The sequence below is a fragment of the Paroedura picta genome, chromosome 11, assembly GCF_049243985.1.
Source record: "Paroedura picta isolate Pp20150507F chromosome 11, Ppicta_v3.0, whole genome shotgun sequence".
NCBI lineage: Eukaryota > Metazoa > Chordata > Lepidosauria > Squamata > Gekkonidae > Paroedura > Paroedura picta.
In genome coordinates this window covers 373,667-397,202 of record NC_135379.1, presented here as the reverse complement: position 1 = coordinate 397,202, position 23,536 = coordinate 373,667, and the positions used below count along the sequence as shown (strand labels likewise).

The 23,536-nt window shown below is 58.4% G+C and overlaps 1 protein-coding gene across 3 annotated transcripts in view; it reads left to right on the top strand.

Moving 5' to 3' along the window:
* KCNH2 (potassium voltage-gated channel subfamily H member 2) overlaps positions 1–23,536 on the top strand; it is a 47,757-nt gene that overhangs the window by 20,301 nt on the left and 3,920 nt on the right. For 2 of the 3 annotated variants that reach the window (XM_077303514.1, XM_077303512.1), the window contains 9 exons: positions 10,279–10,704; positions 11,430–11,817; positions 12,451–12,650; positions 12,846–13,098; positions 13,656–13,849; positions 14,034–14,133; positions 16,571–16,819; positions 20,849–21,041; positions 21,924–22,098. In XM_077303514.1, coding sequence (XP_077159629.1) covers positions 10,279–10,704; positions 11,430–11,817; positions 12,451–12,650; positions 12,846–13,098; positions 13,656–13,849; positions 14,034–14,133; positions 16,571–16,819; positions 20,849–21,041; positions 21,924–22,098 — 2,178 coding nt within the window. Of the gene's footprint in view, positions 1–10,278; positions 10,705–11,429; positions 11,818–12,450; positions 12,651–12,845; positions 13,099–13,655; positions 13,850–14,033; positions 14,134–16,570; positions 16,820–20,848; positions 21,042–21,923; positions 22,099–22,311; positions 22,888–23,536 lie in introns of those variants that run through there. The other variant, XM_077303513.1, reaches the window with a different exon arrangement.

Below are 23,536 nucleotides of genomic sequence, written 5' to 3'. Positions count from 1 at the left end.
TCTTGGGGGATGTCCCCTTGGCCTGAGGTTTGGGGCAGAGAGTCCTGCTGCTTTGAGAGGCATTTGGCAGGAATGGGTGAAGCAGCCCTGATTGATGCTCCAGTTTGGTTAATGGCTGTAGGGAGGAGAGGAGAATAGAAGTGTGAGATACCAAATGCCCCCGTCAAGCAAAGGACATGGTGAGAAGCAAGGCTGTCTCCAGGGGGCGGCAAAGGAGAAGCCCCTGGATGTCTCTGGGCTCCCCACTGTGCTTTGCACACACCCCCAGGAGGTCCGCGGCAGAAACGTCCGGGGCCCGTTGTCCAGGCCTCTGCTCTCGCTGCCATGGGGCAGAGGGACACACTGATGAGGGGGCAGCTGCGGGGCGGGGAAGCTGCAGTGAACAGAGCGACGGAGAAGCGGATCCTGGCCTGATAAGGGAGGGGGTGTAAGAGGCAGAATCATGGGAGGGGCTCTCCTGTCACCATGCCCCCCCCCCACATGCTGGTCCCTGCTCTTGCGGTGCCATCTCTGCTCCTGGGTGTTCATGAGCTGCCAGCTGTCCTTGGGACAATGGAGGAGGAGGAGGAAGTGGCTTTATGGGCCCATAACTCATGGCTGGTGGGGGAGAGCTGCCGCAGGAGACATCCGCAGTGCCCATTTGCAAATGCACACCGCTCCTCCCTGGCCATGTGCAGGCGCAAGGTGACAGTGACACAGCAGTGGGGGCAGCCCAGAGAGGGCCTGGGGCATGAGGTGGGGGTGGGGGGTGGGGGTGGGAGAGACAGGCAGCCCCTCTGAAGAGACCAGGAGAAGGACACCGCAGTGGGGGGAGGGGGATTGCCCCTTCCTTTTCCACACAGAGCCCTCGCGGGGGTTGTTTGAGCGCCTGAGGCAGAGGACATGGAGCTCCACAGCCCCCCCCCAGACCCCCACCGGGTTTCAGCGCCAAATCCTCCCCAGGTGGATATGGCTGGCCAGGGCCAGGGGATGGACAGCTGCCCTGCCGCTTTGGAGCTGAGCGGCCCAAGGGTGAGGTGGTGGAGACCGTCCCTGTGTGGGTGGCAGCCCGCCAGTCTTCCCTGGGGGTGGACACAGGGGGAAGGCAGACCCCGCCTGGAGCTGGGCCGGCCCAATGTAACTGCTGCCGTCGCCACCGCAGCTGCCTCTCCATGCGCTCCCGCCAGGCTCAGGCCCTGGGCGTTGGCCCCGAGAGCTCCCCCCTGCCTTGAGAGGGCACCCTCCCTCCCTCTGGCCTGGGCCCAGCATGCCTCGGGGCAGGACGGACAGTCGGGGGCACCGAGCAGCCCGCCTCTCCAGCCTGGTGGTCCCGGAGGTAGGATGGCTGTGGGGGTGGAGCAGGGGCAAGGGGCTGGGGGGGGGGGCAAGAGAGACACGGGGGAGGACGCTGAGGCTGGGGCCTCCCTGGGAGACTGGGCCTGAACCCCTGAGAGGGGGGTGGAGCAGGAAGTTCATTTTGTTCGTGCCCAGAGGTACCCCATAGCACAGGCAACTGGGTGAGCCTTTAGTGAGCCAGGAGGTTTAGGAACTCACTCGACCTTGGTGATGGGAAGGCAGTTTTCTGGGCAAATGCACACATCCCCCCCCCCTGCCCAGTGCAGTTCATCCCTAAAGATACCTCCTTGTCCGTCACTGGGGGGAAGCCTTGTGCTGCAGGGGCTGAGTACCCGCTTAATGTGTGGAAGGTCCCCGGCTCAGTCCCCATGTGGAGGGAGATGGGGGAAATCTCTGCCTCAGACCTTGGGCTCCCAGCCTGAGTGGACAATCCTGACCAAATGCCTGGCTCAGTCAAGGGCAGGCTTCTAAGAGACACCCTCCCACTAAGAAGTAGATGCCCCTCCCCATGCAGGGATCCCTGCCTTTGGGAAGGATCACGCTGCGTGCAGCTCCGTAGATTGGGGGGGTGGGTCCCTGGCTCTTTGGGCACAGCCTGGGCTTTGGGCAGCCAGGTCTCTGTGCCTCCCTCCTCCCGCAGCAGCCGGTTCCTTTACAGAGTGTGGGTTCCAAAAGTCTGTGTCCCACCAGCTGTGGGAGAGGAGCTGTTCAGAGCAGGAAAATGGAGACCTACGAGGGTCCTTGCACAGAGGGGGCTAGGGGGAGGGAGGGAGGGAGGTCAGAGGGCAGCCCCTCCCCAGGAAAGCCCCACAGCAGCTGCTCGGCTCTTTCTTGGATTTGAGGGAGGGGGGTTAGTCTGCCCTTCCCTGAGCAGCAGGGGCTGGAGGACTCTTTTTTCTCTCCCCCTCTTGGGCTGCCTCTCTAAGGCAGGCCACCCAAGGCTGTGTCCAGAGGCAACACGGATGAGCTGGACCTGATCTGTGTGTGTGTGTGGGGGGGGGGGCACAGGATACTGGGAGAGAAGCCACCTGAGCTGGGGGGAGGGAAACCAGGATGCGCAGGACTCCGGTTCATGTCCCGCCTTCAGCCTGGCCCGCCTCACAGGGTGGTTGTGAGAATTAAAGGAGAGGGAAGGAGGTCTGCAGAGCCCAAAACGAAGGAGGGCAGAGTGACCCAGACGCTGAGCAAAGGGCATGGTCCCCCTGCAGTCCCTTTGGCAAGGCCTGGCCCCACATCGCCCCCATGGGGTTGCGCTGCAGATGCTTGGCTTTCCAGATCCTCTGGCTCCCTGCGCAGGGGGGCTGGAGCTGGTGTAGGTGCTTCTGCAGTTTTGGCTGGCCTCTGCCCCTCTTGTGCCAGCCCCCATCTCCTCAGCCCTCTGACTCCCTGACGGGCACACGAAGTAGGTAGAGGCTCAGCCGGACCCTGCTAGAGCCCTTCTGTTGTGGGGGTGGGGTGGGGCGGGGCAGCCTGAGGAAGAAAAGGTGCTGAGGCATTCCTGGCTCTCCTCTGCAGGGCCTTCCTGGTGGGAGCCTCTTGTATGTCTCCCTGTGACCCCGGAGGCCAGTCTTGGCTTTCACTGTGTGAGGTGTTCCGTAACCCATCTGCGCAGCCAGTGGGGTGCCAGGATTGGTTGGGTGCTCCATCCTGTGCCTGTTGGAGGTGGCTTTCAGTTTTCTTCTGTCTTCAGAACGTGGAGTTGACCAAGCCTTCCCCCAGGTTTGGTGGGGGGGGGGGGACAGAAAGGGTCCACGGCCTGCCTTCGCTCGAGGGCCCATCTGGGTGCAGGCAGCTGCCCTGGGCTGGGGGCAGGCGGGTCTTCTGCTGGCTTCTGGGAATGGGGAGGCGGCTCTACTGCCCTCTGGTGCCCCTCTGCAGGAACGACTAGGCCCAGGACTGGCTGGAAACACATACCCCGGTAGTCTGCCCCCCTTGCCCAAGCAACCGTGGTTTCAGCCTGCAGGCGGGAGTGGGTCTGTGGAACTCCGAGCACGCACGTGTCCAGGGCTGACAGGAGCTGACCGTCTCACACTCTGCTAGAATATCCCACCAGGAGGGAGGGAGGGAGGGACTGAGAAGGAAATGTGAATGGCAGCAAATGTGCATACAGATGCAAGAGTCAACAAACAGATGTGATAACTCAGTCTGGGTCCAGGGGCACCTCCAAGGCCAACCAGGTTCCGGTCTGGGGATATTTGGACTGAGAGGCTTGGCGTGCTGCATAGAGGCAAACCTCCTCACATAGGCTGAGACAGAGCCCCTCAAGCGTTACAGGGGGGGCGGGCGTGTTAATTGCCAGGAAGGGGCCATTCGAGTCAAGATGCGTAAGTGCAGCTAAGAGTGGAATAAAGCCGTTGGCAAGGTCCATGAACATCAGCAAGTAGCATATATCTCTATATCTATCTATCTATCTATCTATCTATCTATCTATCTATCTATCTATCTATCTATCTATCTATGGGTAATAAAAGAGCAATAGATGTGAGCGCTCAGTTTGTCTGCAGTGGCATCTTTAAGACCAACAAAGTTTAATTCTGGGTATAAGAAAGAAATGAGTGACTCAGCATGTGTAGTGAGATAAGAAACCAACATCTCTGTTAAACCCTGGAAGAATCTGTTATCCTGAGTGCCTTGATATCTTGTAATTCAGCAGTCTCTCCTTCTAGTCTGTTTCTGAGATTCCTTTGCAGTAAAGCAGCTGCATTTATTGATTCCCGAGTCAGTCTTGTGTCCATGTACCTTTGGTGTAGGCTGGGCTTGCTGTTCACAGGGGGTAGCTTGAAATTGCATGCCTGTGCGAGATCTTCCCTGTGCCAGCATGCAGGAGCCAAGCGGGTGGTCGGGCCGTGAGGCAGAGCCCTTCTGGTGGATGTGGGCCTGGCTCTCCCTCTTGCTGGCCTGCACACTTCTCAGGCTTTGTTGGATCGAGGGGCGATAGAGGCCTGGAGAGGGTCGGGATTTGGGTGGAGACTTTCCCAGGGCTGGAGGGCTGGGCGTGGTCCATGAGCAGCTGCTCAGGCCTGGCCATCATCCCACAGCCCTCGCTGGCCACACAGATGAAGCCATGGAAATGCCCACTCAGCGGAGAGGCACCGGGGGGGGGGGCCTCTTTGCAAGGCCTTGGGGATGTCCTGCTGAGGCATGGATCTTGCGCCTCCCCTGTGGGGGGCTTCTCTAGGTTGTTTTCCAACCCAGTGCAGGCACTGAAGAGTCACTGAGGGGCACTCCACCTCTGTGTAAGAACAGCAGAACCTGGGGAGAGCCTCCCCCCCTTGAAGTCATCTCTGTAGTCTGGAGCTCTGCTGCGGTTTTCTCTCCTGCCCCCCCCCCTGGAGGATGGCACCCTTCCCTGCCAGCTCCCTGCCTGCCAGGCCAAGACAACTTCTTTGTGCCCCCCACCCCCCCACCCCGCACCATTCCAGCTACAGGCAAACCTTTTGGCTGGTTAATTTTAGCACCAGAGCCGGCTGGGTGCTCAGCTCCTTGGTAACCAGCCTGGCCCTCCCTTGCATAACCCCCCCCCCTTCAGCTTAGAATGGAACCTGTGGTTGGAAAGTCCTAAAGGAGCAGCCAGACCCCCTCCCACCCCTGCCAGCCTGGCCTGGGGCTTCCTGGGAGCATCGGGCAGAAACAGCCGGGATTGTGCTTCACCCACAGGCTCATGCCCTTTGGCCTGTCTCCTTCCTCTTGCCCCAGCCCTGGGGCCCCATGTGGTCCACCTAAGCGGGCTCCTTGTCTGGCACCTGTGAAGCGGGCGGATCCAGTGTCTGGGATCAGGGGGACAGGAATGCGCCCCTCCCCCCCCGCATCCCAGCTGCCCACTGATCTTGGGAGTCTTGTGGGGTTAGGGTTGCTGCTCCTAGGCAGCTCTCCAGCAGGGGCACAGTCTGGGGCTGGACTTCATGGCCTCTGAGTCTCCCTACCTCTGGCCCCCTTTCTCATGGGCTGACATGACCGATATTGTGACAGGATTGTCCTTTGGCAGCCCCAGCCCCTCGCGTGCCCGGACTGCTCTGGGCCGGGTGGCAGGCGAAGGGGTTAACGGGAGGGAGGGAGGGCGGCTGACCCTGCAGGCTCCTTTTGTGGCTGCTCTGAGAGCAGGGCAGGCTGGGTAAAATTTCCGCCCCAATAACTCTGCTGCCTGCCTGGCTCACTCGCCTGCCTCCACCCCCCCCCCACCCCCCTGTTTCCAGCTGCCTCTTTCTGCTGCTGCCTTTGCTGTGCTGCTGCTAGGGCTCCTTTCCGTTGCCCGCCTCCAGAAGGGGGTGCCCTCCCTGGGGACCTAGCATGGCCTCCCTTGTCCTGTGCTCACCAGAGCCCCCCTGGGCTTGTCGCTGGGGGTGAGGGTGGTTCGCTGGAGCCCCAGTGAGGATGTTGGCCTCCCTCCTACAGCTGCTCCAGGACTTCTCTGGGCCCCCAGCGGCCCCCACCCAGACCAGAGCGCTCCCCATGCCTGGTATCCCCCTGGGGGGCACCTGCTTGTGCCTGGAGAACCATGCCCATAACAGAAGCCAGGCCAGGACACGGCGCAGCAAGGAAGAGAAGGTATCTGCCTGCCCCCAGGAGGAGGGTGGCCCGAGGTCTGGGGGGCAGGAGCCACTTTCGAGGGGGGAGTCATGGGCTAGGAGGGGTAGTCGTCCGGACTGGTTCCCCAGAGCTCCCTTCCTGGGCCTGAGGTCTTTGCCGCTTTTCCCAGGGTGCCAGAGGGCGTTGCGGGGCTCAGGTATGCCAGGAGAGGTTGCTTTCCTTGGACACCACCAGAGGTGTGGGCATGCTGGCTGCGTGAGGGCTGTGCCCACTTCCATGGACAGGGGCACTCTTGTTCCTCCCTTGGGCGCACATGGCTGCAGCCTGGCCCTGGAGGCAGGTTCTGGGGGTCCCCCAGTCCTGACTGTGTGCTGCCCCACTTGATCCTTTTGCTGAGCAACTGTTCGATTGCGTGGGGAGGGGGACCAGGAGGGAAAAGGCCTCTGTGGGGAGATGGAAAGGGCCTGGGGGGAGGGGGGGAAGAGAGACAGGGTGGCAAACGAGCCCCCGTCCCCAGATGTTCTGGGGGCATTTCTTGCAGGGCAGAGTCCTGATGCCTAGTGGGGGACTGCTCCTTCTTGCTCCCCCTCCCCTTGGAAGGGGAGGCTGTTTGGGGACGGGGGTTGTCTGCGTGGACTATCAGTGGCTTCTCAGTGATGTGACAAAGGCACTCTGCTTATGCTCAGAAGCCCCCCACGTAATGATGTTGTGGCATCTCCTGGTTGGCTGGCTGGGCTTGGTTGGGAGGGATTGTGCTTCCACTGGGCCCTGAATGCGTCAGCAAAGTGGGCTCACGCCCAGTCCCGATCAATGCCCCGCCCCTGGGGGCACGGCGGGTGATTACGGCCGTGGCCACAGCCAGGCATGACTTAATGTCAAAGGAGTGGTGCGCCTGTGCTGCTGATCAGGGGGGAGGGGTATGGATGGTTGAGGAATGTGATCACAGAACTGCACTCTGCACGTGCACTCTGGCCATAGCCAGTCCAGCACCAGTCTGTTTGCCCAACGGGGGGCTGTAGTTAGCTCCCCCAAGGCCATTCCAGGCTGGAGGGAAGTCCCTAGGGGCCGGATCCTGGTTTCAGCCTTTCTCCCCTTGCACCGTGACCCTGGCCCTTCTCTGCCCTTGGGGCTCCTGAGAGAGGAGGGAGACCCAGGAAAAGACTTTGCAGCTGAGATCAGGGGACCCGCGGGCTGCGCAGGCAGAGGGTTTGGCTGATCCAAAAGCTCAATGGCCCTCTGTGTGCTGCTGTGGGGGGCTCAGCCCCCAGCAAACGGGCACCCCTCTCCCTGGGGGTCAGTTCTGCCATGGGGGCAGAGAGGCTGCCAGTGGGCTGGGCATTAGAGGGGCAGCCTTTTATCCTCCGATGGGAGGATCGTGTTTAGGCCCCGGTGGTGAATTCCCAGGCCAACCAGCCCACAGCACGTGGCCACGACCTGTGGGACTACCAGCCGGTCTGTGTTATGGTGAGCCCTCCCCCTTTCGGGGCCTGTCAGCAGCTGTACTCCCTGCCTTAGTGCCATCGGGTGGGGGCGGGAGGGGGGTATTGGGGGGGGTGGACTTTGTCAGGACTGTGCATTCTGGGGCCACTCAGCTGGCCCTTGTTTGGGGGCGGGTCTTCTGTGGGCCAGGGGACTGTAGTCCTGCCCAGGCTTTCTGCCCCTGCCTTGGGGCCTGCAGTAGGAATGCCCTGTAGACAGGGAGGGGATTGGGACCATGCTGGGATGGGAGGACCTGAGGGCAGGGACAGCGTCCCGGGGGCCTGAGGGACCCCTGAGATGGGTCTTATGGAACACAGGGCACGCCCTCTGCCAGGGGAGGTGGGCTGGACACCCACCGTGCCCCCTCACCCCATCTTCTATTTATAGTCTCTGGCCATCCCAGTGCGCTGGCTGGGTCTTGTAGGCCCTCTTCCTCCTCCCCCCCCCCCGTGCCCTGCATGGCTGCTGGGGAATGAATGGTGGGGTTGGGTCATATGGGAGGGACTCCTTTTTCCTTCCCCTGCCCTGGTCGGTGCCCATCACAGCAGCCGGGTGAGGCTGAGGTGACCTTCCTGGGCCAGCCAGGCAGGCAGCAGGGGCTGGCTGCCTCTGCTTCCCCTGCGGCCAGGGCAGGCGGGTGGGCCAGGGCACTGGTCTTGGGGGCTTAGCTGGGCTGCCGGAAGAACAAAGGGGCCAGGGCAGAGTCCTCAGCCAGACTGCTTTTCTGGGGGTGGGGGTTGCTGGACAGACTAGGAAATGGCAGGACCCATTTCACAGCTGCTGAGGCAGGGGGCACCCCACTCACAGGGTCCGCATCCCCTGATGAGGAGAGGAGGGCTCCTATTGGAGCACCTATTGGAAGGCAAGATGGTAGTTCTGCCGCTAGTATTTTAGTGTTTTGTGTTTTTACTAGCTTCAAAGCCCATTCCTAAGAACGGGTCTTGAAAGGGCCCCCTCCCCTGGGCCCCAGCCAGGCAGCTTATGTTGGCTTTGGGACGCAGCACCCAGCCGGATCAAGTGGGGCGGGCAGGGTCTGGCCAGCTCATTAGCAGGCCTGGGACAGAGCTCCTTAGCAGGCCCAGCCTGGGAGGCCCACGTTAGCAGGCCCAGCCTAGCAGGGCAAGAGGCCCTCGTTAGAAGGCCTTGCTTAGCAGGCCAAGAGGCCCTTGTTAGCAAGCCCTCCACCATGACTCTTTACCCAGGGCCCTCTCCCCTTACCTGCTGCTGGCTCCAGGCACTGAGGCACGTCTGAGAGCAAAGAGGCTACAGTCCAGGGACAGAGGGTGGAAGCTGCAGGGGCAGGCCCAATCAGAGTGCAGCCAGGATGCACCCTGATTGGCCCTATTCCAACTTGTACAGCTGGACACGTCCCACCCCCCAGGCTGTTTCACAAATATATAGAGGGACCATGGATAAGGATGCAAACCACCATGAGCCGGCTGGACTGAGAGTGGCCATCTATAAGTCTAAGTAATAAATAGAATATATAAACTCTACCACCACCCAAGGTCTGTTCTGCTTTGGTGGGGGGGGGGCATGGGATTGACCTTTAAGCCCCTTGTCGGGGTCCCCTGTGCTGTTCACTTTCCCCCAGGAATGCACCAGACAAAGGATCCCTGAGATCCCCCCCCCCGGCACGCCTTTGCCTGATGCCCTGGGTCAGAAAGCAGGGGGAGTGAGAAGGACGGGGGGGTGGGGTGGCTAGCGTGGGTGTTGGTGGATCTGTTCTTAAGGTGCTCCCCAAGAAGTTATCTGGGGGAAGGGCAATAATCTTTGGCCTTGTGGAAGATCTTGGTGGGCTAAGAAGGGGTTCTGATTTGTACCTCTAACTATGGAACCTGGCAGTGCTCCTTCATGTTCATGGAGAAGACCCTTCAGGGGGGCTCTGGATGGAGGCTGCTGGGGCCATTTCTCTGAACAGGCCAGCCAGATCTTCCCAAAAAGATGAAAAAACCTCCAGAAAAATCCACATTCCCCTGGGGAAACAGGAAGCAGCTGTGCTGGGCATTATGGGAAGAAAAATGTTTAGTTTTTGTGCATAATTTGATTGCTTCAGAGAAGCTTGCAAGGAGGGGGCCGGTGGACCATCAGCCACTGGGAAAAGTCCCTGTGGGCCAGTGGCCTGGGAGATGGGGGCCCATTTTTGCCATCCACTTCAGTCTAGCTGCAAGCAGCCCCATTCATAGAATCATAGAGTTGGAAGGGGCCACACAGGCCATCTAGTCCAACCCCTTGCTCAACGCAGGATCAGCCCAAAGCATCCTAAAGCATCCAAGAAAAGTGTGTATCCAGCCTTTGCTTGAAGACTGCCAGTGAGGGGGAGCTCACCACCTCCTTAGGCAACCTATTCCACTGCTGAACTACTCTGTGAAATTCTTTTTCCTGATATCTAGCCTATATCATTGTACTTGTAGTTTAAACCCATTACTGGGTGTCCTTTCCTCTGCAGCCAATGGGAACAGCATCCTGCCCTCCTCCAAATGACAACCTTTCAGATACTTAAAGAGGGCTATCAAGAGGGGTCTCAACCTCCTTTTCTCCAGGATGAACATTCCCAAGTCCCATTCTCTGCACTCAGGAGTATATCCTTCTAAGGCCACTCAGGTCAACCGTATTGAAAGAGCGTCATTCTTCTGTTTAAGAAACAGAATTAGGGAGTAGGACTGCATAGCCCTGGTATGCCGCCATGACCCCCTCGTGCTGGACAGCTATCCCTCTGAGGAGGGTAGGACACAATGGCCTCTAAGGTGCCCTTTCCAGTCTAGCACTCTAGGAAGCATCTCTGGCGTTGGGAGCGCTTAGGAGAAACCGAGCTGGCCTTAGTTGCCCTCCCTGAGTGGCAAGGAGGCGCCTTGAGGGGTGGAGGCAGCTCTGCCGACCCCGGGGGGCGTCACACATGGGCTGACGGTAGTGGGGTGCACTTCTCCTTACCGGCAGGTCCTGTCGCTGGGTGCGGATGTCCTTCCAGAATACAAGCTCCAGGCCCCGCGCATCCACCGGTGGACAATTCTCCATTACAGCCCCTTCAAGGCGGTCTGGGATTGGCTGATCCTGCTGCTGGTCATCTACACAGCCATCTTCACGCCCTACTCTGCAGCCTTCCTGCTCAACGATGGAGACGAGGTCCAGCGGCGGGCCTGTGGCTACTCCTGCAGCCCTCTCAATGTGGTGGACCTCATGGTGGACATCATGTTCATCATCGACATCCTGATCAACTTCCGGACCACCTACGTCAACTCCAATGAGGAAGTGGTCAGCCACCCGGCCAAGATCGCCATCCATTACTTCAAGGGCTGGTTCCTCATCGACATGGTGGCCGCCATCCCCTTTGACCTGCTGATCTTCGGTTCCGGGTCGGAGGAGGTAGGCCTGTCCGGCCCTCTGCATGGCCACCACTGGCCAAGCTTCTCTGAGATCACAGAGTTTCTGGGAAGGAGCAGGCCCGTTTGGATACCCCACGGAGGTTTGGAGATGGGAGGGAGGGAGGAGCCCTTCTCCTTCCTCCCCTTCCATCGGGGAGGCCCTGGGCCTAGTCTCATGTTGGCCACCTTAGGCAAGGCTGAGTAGCCTTGCATTTGGGGGTGGGGTGGGGTGGGGGGCTGGAGCCCTTGAACCCCTGAGGCGTGTCAGCGAGCTTCCTTCAGGCCCAGCATGGCCCAGGCAGGGTTGAATCCAGATACAGAAGGGTCCTTGGGATGCGTGTGGGGGGCCTCCCTTCTTGGCGGTGATGCTGGGTGATGGGGGCTGGCCAAGAGGGCATTAGTGGCAAGGCTGGGCAATTCTTTCTCTGGGTTCCCTTGGGTACCATGGCTTTCCATCTCTGGCTGGGAGGAAGGCCATGAGGCAAGGGTCCTCAGCGTCGTGCCTGTAGTGCTTTCAGAAAGTCGGGGCTTTTCCCAGCAAGTTTTCTGATTGGCCATGCAGATTTTTTAAAATGCCACTGGCAGCAGCTGCCAATTAACAGCACAATTAACTTCATTATGTGACTGACGGCCAGTGGTGGCAGCCCTTTTGTGGCTGGTTCCCTCCGGATTCCAGCAGCTCCCCCCTGCTGTCCGGCTGACGCTCCCCTCCCCCGCTCCCCACAGACCACTACCCTGATTGGGCTGCTGAAGACGGCGCGGCTGCTGCGGCTGGTGCGTGTGGCCCGCAAGCTGGACCGCTACTCGGAGTATGGGGCGGCGGTCCTCTTCCTGCTGATGTGCACCTTTGCCCTCATTGCCCACTGGCTGGCCTGCATCTGGTATGCCATCGGAAACGTGGAGGGGGAGACCATCGGCTGGCTGCACTCGCTGGGCAGCCAGATAGGCAAGCCCTTCAACGACACCAACCCCCGCCACGGTCCCTCCATCAAGGACAAGTACGTGACGGCCCTCTACTTCACCTTCAGCAGCCTCACCAGCGTCGGCTTCGGCAACGTGTCCCCCAACACCAACCCCGAGAAGATCTTCTCCATCTGCGTCATGCTCATTGGCTGTGAGTGGGCAGGCTGGGGCGGGGCCTGGGCCTCCTGGAGAGTTCTCCCCCTGCCCCCCCCACACTGGAGAGGGCGGGGCAGGGGAGGGGCCCTTTCTGGGGACGCCTGCCTGCCTGCCAGAGTCCCACAGGGCAAGGCTTTGAGCAGAGAGCTGCAGCACATGAAGTGCAGTCAAGAAGGCTTCAGAGAGCACAAGCAGAGGCCACCCGTCCCGCCAGGAAGTGTTCTTGTGAGGGATGCTGAGAGCTGAGAGCTGAACCTGTGATGGGGTCTGCCTGCCCCCAAGGGGGTGGACCTTCCCGTCATCACTACTCCCGCATAACCAATAAGCAAACCTGGCTGGAGTGAGCATGCCTTAACTGAGCGCTGACTTCTGGTGGGAAGGGGTTCCACTGGTGCAAGCCAAACCTGAAGGATTCTTCTGGGCTCACCTTTCCACGTGCTGGCTTTGCCCGTGGGCTTTAGGCTCAAGAAAAGCACTGTGGGTGGGTTGGAAGAGGAGAGCTTGGCAGGACGTGGGCAGAGCCACGCCGCTGTCCCCTGCAGCCCCTGGAGCCAGGGAAGGCATTTCTCCATGACCCCTTGCGGAAGCCAGCCCCCTCTCCATGTGCTGTTTCCTCCCTCTACTACAGCGCTGATGTACGCCAGTATCTTTGGGAATGTCTCGGCCATCATCCAGCGGCTCTACTCAGGGACGGCCCGCTACCACACCCAGATGCTGCGCGTGCGAGAGTTCATCCGCTTCCACCAGATCCCCAACCCCCTCCGGCAGCGCCTGGAGGAGTATTTCCAGCACGCCTGGTCCTACACCAATGGCATCGACATGAATGCGGTGAGCAGAATGCGGGGCCTGGAGCTTCCCCCACCACCACCAGCAGGCCCGCCTCCCACAAACAAATCCTGGCACCCCCTTGGATGAGCTGCGCTCTCATGGGGCTGGGCACTGGCATACCTGCCTATCAGGTGGGCCCCTCCTGTTTCCCACCAAGGTAAGTGTGGCTGCTCAGTCCATCCCTCTCCTGCGCAGGTGCTGAAAGGCTTCCCTGAGTGCCTGCAAGCTGACATCTGCCTGCACCTGAACCGCAGCCTGCTGCAGAACTGCAAGCCCTTCAGGGGCGCCACCAAGGGCTGCCTCCGTGCCCTGGCCATGAAGTTCAAGACGACCCATGCTCCCCCCGGGGACACGCTGGTGCACGCTGGTGATGTGCTCACAGCCCTTTACTTCATCTCCCGTGGCTCCATCGAGATCCTGCGTGGCGACGTGGTGGTGGCTATCCTTGGTGAGGATGGGAGAAGGCAGCCTGCGGGGATGGACACTAGCACATGGCTTCTTGTAGGGCAGGGGCGGTTCCAACCTTGCTCAGGCCCTGATGTGGAATTGCTGAGGTCTCCCTCTTGGTCTGCAGGAGGCGGGGTGAGGAGTGGGGGGCTGGCCCTGGCCCTGCAAGACTTTTCCTGTCCAGAGTCGCCTCTCCTCCTTCTCAGAAAAGTGATTGGAACCACCAGCATTGCTTTCCCCGGGCAATTGTCTCCAGCCCTGCCCCCACATCCCAACAGGCCATTGGTCTGTAGGACAGAGGCAGAGTGCTAGGGACACCCAGGCCCACCCCACCATGAAGCGCTTGTTTAGCCCCTGAGGATGCTTTGGGAGGAAGGAGGAGGTAAAAAGGAAGTGCTGGGGCAGCAGCTGAGGCCTTAACTGGCAAAGGAGTGCCCTGGGGCACTGCAGGGGAGGGAGGAAACAGGGGGAGGGGCCTGCCTGGGCCTGACCGATCTGCACTCTGCCTGGGGACTTGGGCAGCCTGCTGAGGGGAGTCATTTGGCTGCCCACCCCCAGGGAAAAACGACATCTTTGGGGAGCCCCTCAACTTGTACGCGCGACCGGGCAAGTCCAATGCAGATGTGAGAGCCCTGACCTACTGCGATCTGCACAAGATTCACCGAGAAGACTTGCTGGAGGTCCTGGACATGTACCCGGAGTTCTCCGACCACTTCTGGTCCAACCTGGAGATCACCTTCAACCTGCGGGATGTGAGTCCGCTTCCACCCAGTGGTCCGAAGGCTCCCCAGCAGCCCCCAGAGCAGCTTGGGGGAGGCCGGCAGGTCCAGAGCCTGTATCCAGACTGGGAAGAGCTCCCCAAATGCCCTTTGCAGACCCTTGTCCTTCTCTGCCTTCTTCTGCCCCCAAATTGACGGATTTGTTGTTTGCTCACAGACGAACATGATCCCGGGCTCCCCGGGCAGCGAGGAGATCAGTGGAGGCTTCAGCCGGCTGCGGCGACGCAAGCTTTCCTTCCGCCGGCGCACTGCGAAAGGTGAGGGGGGGCGGGGGCGGGGCCCTGGCCAGGGGAGGGCAGGCTGCACCGCTCACGTCCTGGGGCGCTTCTAGGCCGCCTTTCTTTCCGTTTGCAGCTAGGTGAGCCTGTGAAGAACTCCCATCCAGCGTGTGCGCGTGTGTGCGTAGCTATGATTGCCTCAGTTGAGTTGCTTGAGCTTCCCAAAGAGTTCAGGCCTAGATCTGAGCAAGAGCCCCCTTCTTTGCACTCTGCAGCATCCATAAGACGCTCCTCCCTCTCCGCGTTTCAAAGGAATCCACTATATATTTCTTGCGTGCTTACATATGTATAATTGCGACCCAGCAATTCCATTTAAAGCCAACCTTAGCTTTTCGTGTTCTACACAATGAAAAGCAGGAATGTGTAATTCGGTTCAGATAAACCTCAAAGCATCCAACTCAACAAGAGCCTCTTGTGCCGCAGAGTGGTAAGGCAGCCGTCTGAAAGCTCTGCCCAGGAGCCTGGGAGTTCGATCCCAGCAGCCGGCTCAAGGTTGACTCAGCCTTCCATCCTTCCGAGGTCAGTAAAATGAGGACCCAGCTTGCTGCTGGGGGGTAAATGGTCATGACTGGGGAAGGCACTGGCAAACCACCCCGTATTGAGTCTGCCATGAAAACGCTGGAGGGCGTCACCCCAAGGGTCAGACATGACCCGGTGCTTGCACAGGGGATACCTTTACCTTTACCCAACTCAATGCTGATTTGGATGCTTTTCAGACATATTTGAGCTGAATTGCCAATTCTTGTAGTTTAAACTGACTGAATCAGCTGCATCTGAAACATGATTCAGCTGCAATTCAAACAGTTTAAACTTCAAAGAAATGAGGAGGAATGTGCCAAACAGCTGTCCCCAATGTTCAGCTGTCTGGCATGCCCTTTAAATGCCTCCCCTTAGACCCTTCTCAAGCTGCTCAGAGCTGTGGGAAGGGAGGTGGAGTGTAGGGGAAGAGCACACCAATTTGGCATGCCCTTTGAATGCCCCCCCAAGCCTTCCCAGACAGCAGACATTTCCCCTGACTGGGAAGGCTCCGGGAAGAGCCACCAAACAGCTGGTCCTGACATAACAGTTGTTTGGGAACTCTTTAAAAGCTCCCATCCGCCTTCCCAGCCAAAAGGGATGGCTCTTCTTTGCCTAGGAAGGCTGGGGGGGAGCTGCCACACAGGTGATCCTGACAGACCAGTTGTTTGGGGGCTCTTTAACTACATCCCCCTCTCCAGCCCTTTTCAGCTCTTCTCTGGCTGGAAGAGGGAGAAGATCCATTTAAATGCCTCCAAAATTCCCAAACATCGGAATTGACACACTTGAATTGATATACCAAATCATTGATTAGGTTGATTCAAGTTGTACTAAATCAGGAAACCCTAAATCTGAAAAGTTCCAATTTTCTTGCTCTCTTTCTCTTTTAACTTCCTTGAGCAGAGATCCCATTTAGAACTTAAATGTGATTCCAGTGAAGATTTTAGACTCTATTCTCACAACATCAGAAACTGGCTAGGGTTGATTTGGATTAGGAAAGCATGTGCGCGTTCACGCCCCCCCCCCCCATTCGAGCCCTCCATCCAAGGCGACATCGAACAAAAAACAGAAAGTCCTGAGAGTTGCTCCGTGTGCCTCCCCTGACATGAAAAGCCCTCTGCCCACTGAGAGGGAGCGCAGGCAAGCTGGACCGATGGGTCTCCATCCGTGGCTGCCGCAGCCTCTTGCAGCTCCCTGTGGGCCCTGGGTGAGAGACCCAGGGGGAACTCTCCCTGGTGCTTTCCAGGGGCAACCGGGAGGGGGTGGTTGGGAAGGCTCCTGTGGGGGCTCTCGTTGATGAGACCCCTGGGACAAGAGCTTCCTTGTTTCAGTCCAGTGGCATCCAGCAATCCACCACCACCACCACCACGTAGCTATTAGGAGGACATGAGGGGGCCGACAGAGTTCCCTGTTGGCAGCTTCCCCCTTGGACAACCCATCCTCCCCTGCCCCACACATCAATGGCCGGAGGACTGCCCTTGTGCCACGGGAGGGGCGAGTGGCTTGGTGTGGTGGTTAAAAGGATCGGCTTCTAATCTGGAAAGTTGGGTTTGATTCCCCACTCCTCCTCCACATGCAGCCATCTGGGTGACCTTGGGCTATTGAGTCAGAGCTGTTCTCACAGAGAAGTTTTGTTCAGAGCTCTCTCAGGCTCACCTACCTCGCAGGGTGTGAGTCATTGGGAGAGGAAGGTATTTGTAAACTACTTTGGGACTCCTTTGGGTAGAGAAAAGCGAGGTATAAAACCAGCTCTTCTTCTTCCTCTGATGGCCTTCAAGCTGTGCAGCAGATGTTGTGGGTGGGGGGGAAGGGAGGGAGAAGGGCTGCTCATAAGCTGTGGATCCATGCCCCCTCCCCGGGGTTCTACCTGCCAGCAATTTCCCTCCCCCCCTCCATACAGACGAGGCAAATGCTGAAGAACTGAAAGGCCAGCAGAGGGCTCTGCCCGTGGGCCAGGACTGTGAAGGCGCCACCCGTGGCCCACCCCGATGGGATCCCTGCCTCAGCAGCTCGGTGGCATCCAGCCCCCCGTCCAGTGAGGAGGAGGAGCCCCCCATTCCTGCCTCCCAGGGCACAGAGCTCTCGCCTTTCCACCCCTCTCCTGCACCGACGGAGCAAAGAGTCCCGGACACCTGCCACCCGCTCTCAGGTAGGGCTTGCCAGCCAGGATCCCGCTTGCCTCTGGGCAGAGTCGGGGTGGGGCAGAGGGGCAGAGGGGTCTCCTGGTGCAAAATCCAGCGTCATGAGAACTTTGGCACTTTTAAAGCACCATCAGCTTTCTGTGGCTGACCGTTTCCAGAGGGGCTTGTCAGGGGCTGAAGGAGGCCTAAGCAAGAAGTGGAGTGTCCTGTGCTCGCGTGCTTCCTTACGCCAGGCCAGAAGCTGAGGGCCTCTAGGAAGGACGTGCCCAGGCACCTGGCCCTGGCGTAGGCTCCTGGGGGGCAGGATGCTTTGTGGACCTCCTGTGAGGCTTCACACTGGAGGCTGTTTCTGGTCTCCCTTTTCCTGGCTGGACTATATTTCGGAGGGTTCTTACTGTATTTTGCTTTTCTGGAGTCTGCTTTTCCACACACTCAAATTTCTCCTAGTTTTCTTGGCAGTCAAGACACAAGCTTTGCGATCTGTCTAGGCCTGATGCTTCTGCTTCTCTGCCCTCCTTTGCGGTTGTCTCAATGCCGAAGGCAGTTTATTTTCTTCCACATGTCCCTTCGCTAACAAGGATTTTCAGAGGGTTGCCGTGTCCTCATTTGTGGTATTAATGGTGGAGTTGCATTTTAATAATCAGCATTAAAATAGCAATATATCGCTAGATTATTGTAAGGATAGGCTTAGCAGAGTCTCTAAATCCCCAGCTTTCATTTAAAATAAACCAAGCAAGCAGACGTCTCTGGCTGTCCTCCTCCTTGGTGGAGATATAAGGGGAAAGGTGTTATCCCCACCAAAGAAGGCCACAAAAGCCTTACATTTCTATTGACAACTGGGAGTTCGGAGAACCTGCCACGCAGGTTGTTACAACGGTCTAGGCCCTAGGTTCTCAACCTTGGGGTCCCGACCCCATTTGGGGGTCGCCTGGTTGGTGGCTGTGGCGGCAGCCAGTAGCAGGCAGCGCCCGGCAGCAGCGGCGGGTGGAGGGCATGCAGCGCACCCAGCGTCACAACAGCCGGCTCTTCGCCACCAAAGGAACTAGCCCGTCAGCGTCTCAGACGCGAGGCAATGAGGGGCCCAGCACATGGCGCTACTTAAGGTAGTGCTGGCCCCACCCCTATGCATGCCAGGTATGCTGCCACTTGCAGATCCTTGCGCCACGACCTCCTCACCTGCCCTCCATCCCACCAGAAGGCGGCTCCAGTGAGTCTTTGCCGCCCCCTGTATCCGTGGCCACCCCGTGTCAGAATCCCAAAGGAGTCTGCAGGCGACCCCAACTGTGGTGGCGGGCAGAGGCAGTGGACCCGTGGCACTGGCCACCTCCAGATTGTTGTGGGTGCGTGTGTGTGTGTGTGTGTCCCACGCCCCCTCACTGCAGTTCTGGTCGCAGCGTGACGGTGGTTGAGAGCCGCTGGGGATACAGCAGGATTATAAACCATACTGTGAGGGATAGGCTGCCTCGGGGGCCATGGAGTCTCCTCGGCAGGATGTTTATACGAAGAGATTGGCGGAGCCCCTGTCAGGAGGGTGTGTTTTCTTAATTTACCAATGAAAAGGGGGGCTAGACTGGATGGCTAGCCTCTTAGAGCCTCTTGTGGCGCAGAGTGGTAAGGCAGCCGTCTGAAAGCTCTGCCCATGAGGCTGGGAGTTCAATCCCAGCAGCTGGCTCAAGGTTGACTCAGCCTTCCATCCTTCCGAGGTCGGTAAAATGAGGACCCAGCTTGCTCCTGGGGGATAAACGGTAATGACTGGGGAAGGCACTGGCAAACCACCCCGTATTGAGTCTGCCATGAAAACGCTGGAGGGCGTCACCCCAAGGGTCAGACATGACTCGGTGCTTGCACTGGGGATACCTTTACCTTTAGACTGGATGGCCCTTGGTGGTCTCTTCCAGCTCTGTGTGATCCTGATCTTTTAAAAGGCAATGAAACCATCTGTCTTCAGGTCGGGCAGGAGGAAAAGGAGGGAGGTCTGCCTGTGGCAGCACAACACCGCAGGGTGGGCGGGAGGCAAAAAATCCCAGCAGAAACGTTCCACGTGAGGAAAAGGACAATTCAGAATCAGCCTCCAGGCAAACACTGAGATAAAAGTTGCTTCAAAATATCAGGATTACATCAAAGCAGCAGGGAGCCAGGACTGGTGGGGGGAATCCCATAGCGGGAAAGCTGCCTCCTCAGGCTGAGAGGGACATTTAAGGGGAAGAAGAAGCATGCACGGGGGGCCACTCCTAAATCTGGCTCCCCCTGAGGCATTTCCCAGTCCCCCCTCCAGCATCCCACCGTGGCCCCCCTTGCGCCTCTGGGGGTGCCACCTTCTGCCCTTCTCTGGGGCTCTCCCTGCATGGAGGCCAGCTCCTAGGAAATCCCCTGGCTGTGTCGTGGGCATGGAGGGGGGGGGGATTTGCGCCTTTTATTTTTTATTTATATACCGCCACTCATGACAATCGCTGTCCCATGGCGGTTTACAATATAAACCTTTTGTAAACCGCCACGAGCCTCTGGAGTGGCAACGAATGAATGAATGAATGAATGAATGAATGAATGAATGAATGAATGAATGAATGAATGAATGAATGAATGAATGAATGAATGAATGAATGAATGAATGAATGAGTAAAAAAATCACAATAAAATTCCATTGATTGCCAATTGCTGCCCGGATCCGGTTCAAGGTTCTGGTTCTAACCTTCAAAGCTTTACGCGAGTTGGGACCCACATACCTGAGGGACCGCCTATAGCCCTATGCCCCTCGCAGGGCCTTGCGCTCTGCGGGTGAAAACCTGTTGGCCGTTCCCAGCCCTAGGGAAGCACGCCTGGCCTCGACCAGGGCCAGGGCCTTTTCGGTCCTGGCCCCAACCTGGTGGAATGAGCTCCCGGGAGAGCTGCGGGCCCTGCGGGATCTTTCAACGTTCCACAGGGCCTGCAAGACGGAGCTCTTCCGCCAGGTCTATGGTTGAGGCCAGGGCTGATAATAGATCTATGCCTCCCCCGGGGACTCGGGTTCTGGACCCGAAGCAAAACATCATCAGGACCTCCTCTCCACCCGCTAGTAGTGGGAGCGGGGGGGAAGTTGAGCTGCCGTTCTTGCCATGCCGGCAATATTGGCAATGTTATTATTGTTTTTATGGGGTTTTAATGGGTATTTGTTACCCGCCACGAGCCGCAAGGGAGTGGCAGGCTATAAATCTAATAATAATAATAATTCGCCAATAAAAATGACCAAACAATAAAGAGAACAATAAATGGCGGCATAAACTGCACAAAGAGAGTCTCTCAGTCCCAGCTCTGCTATTAGTCTAGGCATAAACTAAAGAATGTAAGCCAGGGGTTGATCTCAACGCATAGCCAGGGGAGACCCATAGCTGACAACCCCGGTCATCCGGCCGGCCTCAACCAAACACCTGGCGGAAGAGCTCCATCTTGCAGGCCCTGCGGAAACTCTTCTGGGACCTTATTCCACTGGGCTGGGGCCAGGAGCCAGGGGCCAAGCGAACTTCCTGGGGCCCGGATCAGCCAGCAGATTCCTACCTGCCAAGCGAAGAGGCCTGCGGGGAGCACAAGTTATCCTGTCCCCCACGTGTCTGAGAAGCACGGGAATCCCATAAGTGTAAGCAGCATCACAAGCCCAGCAGCTTGGTTTGTCGGCTTTCAGAACCATCTCTAACAATGGCTTCGTAGGATGCACGTACATGGCAAACTAAAACCCTCTCACTGAAAAGCATCGCCCTCTCTGTCCAAGGCTGGGCATGCACCCGCTCCTCCAGGGCTCCTCACAGCCAGGTCCCAAGGTCCCCTCTAGGCTCCGGATGGGCAGTCGGCCAGATCTGATCAATGGGAGCCCCCCCCCCCCCCCGGCCCTTCTGTTCTTGGCTTCATGGCCCCACGTCTGCCTGGCCATGTCCCTGCCCTCGTTTTTGCTAGTAGGTATGAGCGCCCCTGGAGAAGGAGAGATCTACTTCTTTCCTGCAGGTGAGCCCCCCCAGGGCATGTGCCCAGATGGGGGGGGGGCTGACTCCTTCTCCTCTGCCCTTTAGAGGCCTTTGCTGGTGTGTCCAACATCTTCAGCTTCTGGGGGGAGAGCCAAGAGGGACACTACCAGGAGCTCCCTCGCTGCACTGCCCCTGCCCACACGACCCTCAACATCCCCCTGGTCAGGAGCGCTGGGGGGCGGCACCATCGCTGTGAGCTGGAGAGCCGCCTGGACCTGCTGCAGAAGCAGCTCAACAGGTACTGGGGGGGGGCGCTTGTGCCAACAGGGGTGATGGCAGAGTGAATGGGCAGCACTGCTTGGCTGCTGGGGCAAGCGCATCATACTCAGGCACAACTGGTGTGAGAGGAACAGCCTTGGCTGCAGAATCGCAGGTCGCCTTGGCGTGAATGTAGCCTGCGGGGTGGGGGCCTCAGAGTGCCATGGGGATGGCTTGGAGGGTGGGGGTGAAGGGAAGAGGCAGGGAAGGTTTGGTTGCCAACTCCAGGCTGGGAAATACGTGGAGATTTTGTTAAAGAGCCTGAGGAGGATGGAGCTTGGGCACAATCCTAGAAAGTCCCCCTCCCCAAGGGCCTGTTTTCTTCAGGGAAGCAGATCCGCGTCACCTGAAGAGCAGGTGTCCTGGTGGGAGAGTGCGAGCACCCCTGGCGGGCCGGCTGGGGGGCTGCTTGGGCAGCTGAGCAAAGGCATGAGGCAGAGGCTCAGAGGAGACTGGTGGGGAGGTGTTGGTCTCCTCCTTCCTGTTCCTGGAACAACAAGGCGGTTTTGTGGGATTGGGCCCTGAGAAATGCAGCCCTAACCCTAACCCGTGAGCCCTGCAGGACCCCTTCTTTTGGCAACCAGAGACCACCACAGCCAGCACACAGCTTGCAGAAATGCTGGGTGTTGGTTTACCTGTCTGCTGGGGGAGGGGCAGGGGCTGGGAGGCCTAACCAGGAACGGATGAGCTGTCCCTGCTTTCCAGCTGGGAATGATGGGAGGCCTGACCTGGCCTGGACTCTGTTTGGCTGACCGGAGCCATAAGAAGGTCCAGAGAGCTGTGCCAAATTACCTGTGCCAGCCCGTTGCTGGGGGGAGAGACAGCCCCTCCCCATCCTCTCACCCCACATAATTTCCTCCAGGTTGGAAGCCCGCCTGACGGCAGACGTGGGAACAGTCATGCAGCTGCTGCAGCGGCAGGCTGTCCTGGTGCCCCCGGCATATAGCGCCATCTCATCTCCGCTGCCACCCCAAGGCCTGGAGTGCCCCCTTCCTGCCACCCCCATTCAAGCCCAGGCTTTCCATCTTCCTGCTCAGGTAGGTCATCCCTCCCAGGAAATCCAGGTGGGAGGAGGCAGGGACCCTTTGCTCCAAGGGGGCTGCCAGTCCATTTGGGGGAGGTGGGGGGTCAGTGTTTCTGCCAGGTAGCCCCCTCCCCCTGCTCCAGATTGCAAGATAGAGCAGTCTGGATGCCGCCCCAGACTAACCTGAGCATACCATGCAAAGGAGCTGCCCACCCTTTCTCCCTAGGTCCCCAGACAATAATCTGGCCCTGCTGGTTGGGCACCCCCATGCTGCGCCTGAAAGTGTCCCTCGCCATGCTCTGATGCCCCTCCAAGACCCCCACCCAGGGATGCCTGTGAAACTGCTGCTTCTGCCATGACTTCCACAGGAAATGAACAAACTCTCTGGAGGGTGGGTCTGTATGCGGCCTTCAGAAGCTGAACTGCAGGCAGGCTGTTTTCCCATCATGCCAGGAGATGCTGCATTTGCTGCAGCTCTGCCTGTTGGGGCCAGGAGCATGGGTCGGTTCCACAGGGATGAATGGCTGCAGCCTGGCATTCGAGCCTGATCACTGGGCGTGGGCAGGAATCCAGCCACCATCATCTGATCATTGTCCCCTGCCCAAGTACCTCTGCCTGACTTTCTGCAGCCGCTGATGGGTGTTATCTTGTAACCAGACAGTAACCAGAGCACTTGGGCAGGGGAGGAATAATAGAATCAGAATAACAGAGTTGGACGGGATCTCCTGGGTCATCTAGTCCAACCCCCTGCACTATGTAGGACAATCACAACCCTACTGCTCATCTACTGTAACCTACCACCCCTTGATCCTTCACAGAATCAGCATCTCCATCAAATGGCTATCCAGCCTCTGTTTAAAAATTTCCAAAGATGGAGAACCCACCACCTCCCGAGGAAGCCTGTTCCACTGTCAGGAACTTCTTCCAGATGTTTAGATGGAATTTTTTTTGTGTTAATTTCATCCCATTGGTTCTGGTCCATCCCTCCGGGGCAAGAGAGAACAACTCTACTCCATGCTCTATATGGCAGCCTTTTAAATACTTGAAGATGGTGATCAGATCCCCTCTCAGTCGTCTCCTCTCCAGGCTAAACAGACCGAGCTCACCCAGCCTTCCTTCATACGTCTTGGTCTCCAAACCCCTCACCATCTGTGTTGCCCTCCTCTGGACATGCTCCAGTTTGTCTAGGATAGGAAGGGGTGTGATCCCATCCCATGGGCCACTGGAGAGCCTTTTCCAGCAAATAAAAATCACAAGGAGCCCATAATCACAAGGAGCCTTGCCCTACCCTGAGATTGCTTGGGGATGGAAGGAAGCTACGTGGAGGGGGAGCCACTTTGTGGACAGCCACTGTGTGGCTGCGGTGCATGCGTTTCCCTAGCAGTGAGAGTTTCACAGGAGGTCCTGGCCATAGGACAACAGCTGAGCCCAGCACAACCGGGGTGGGTGGG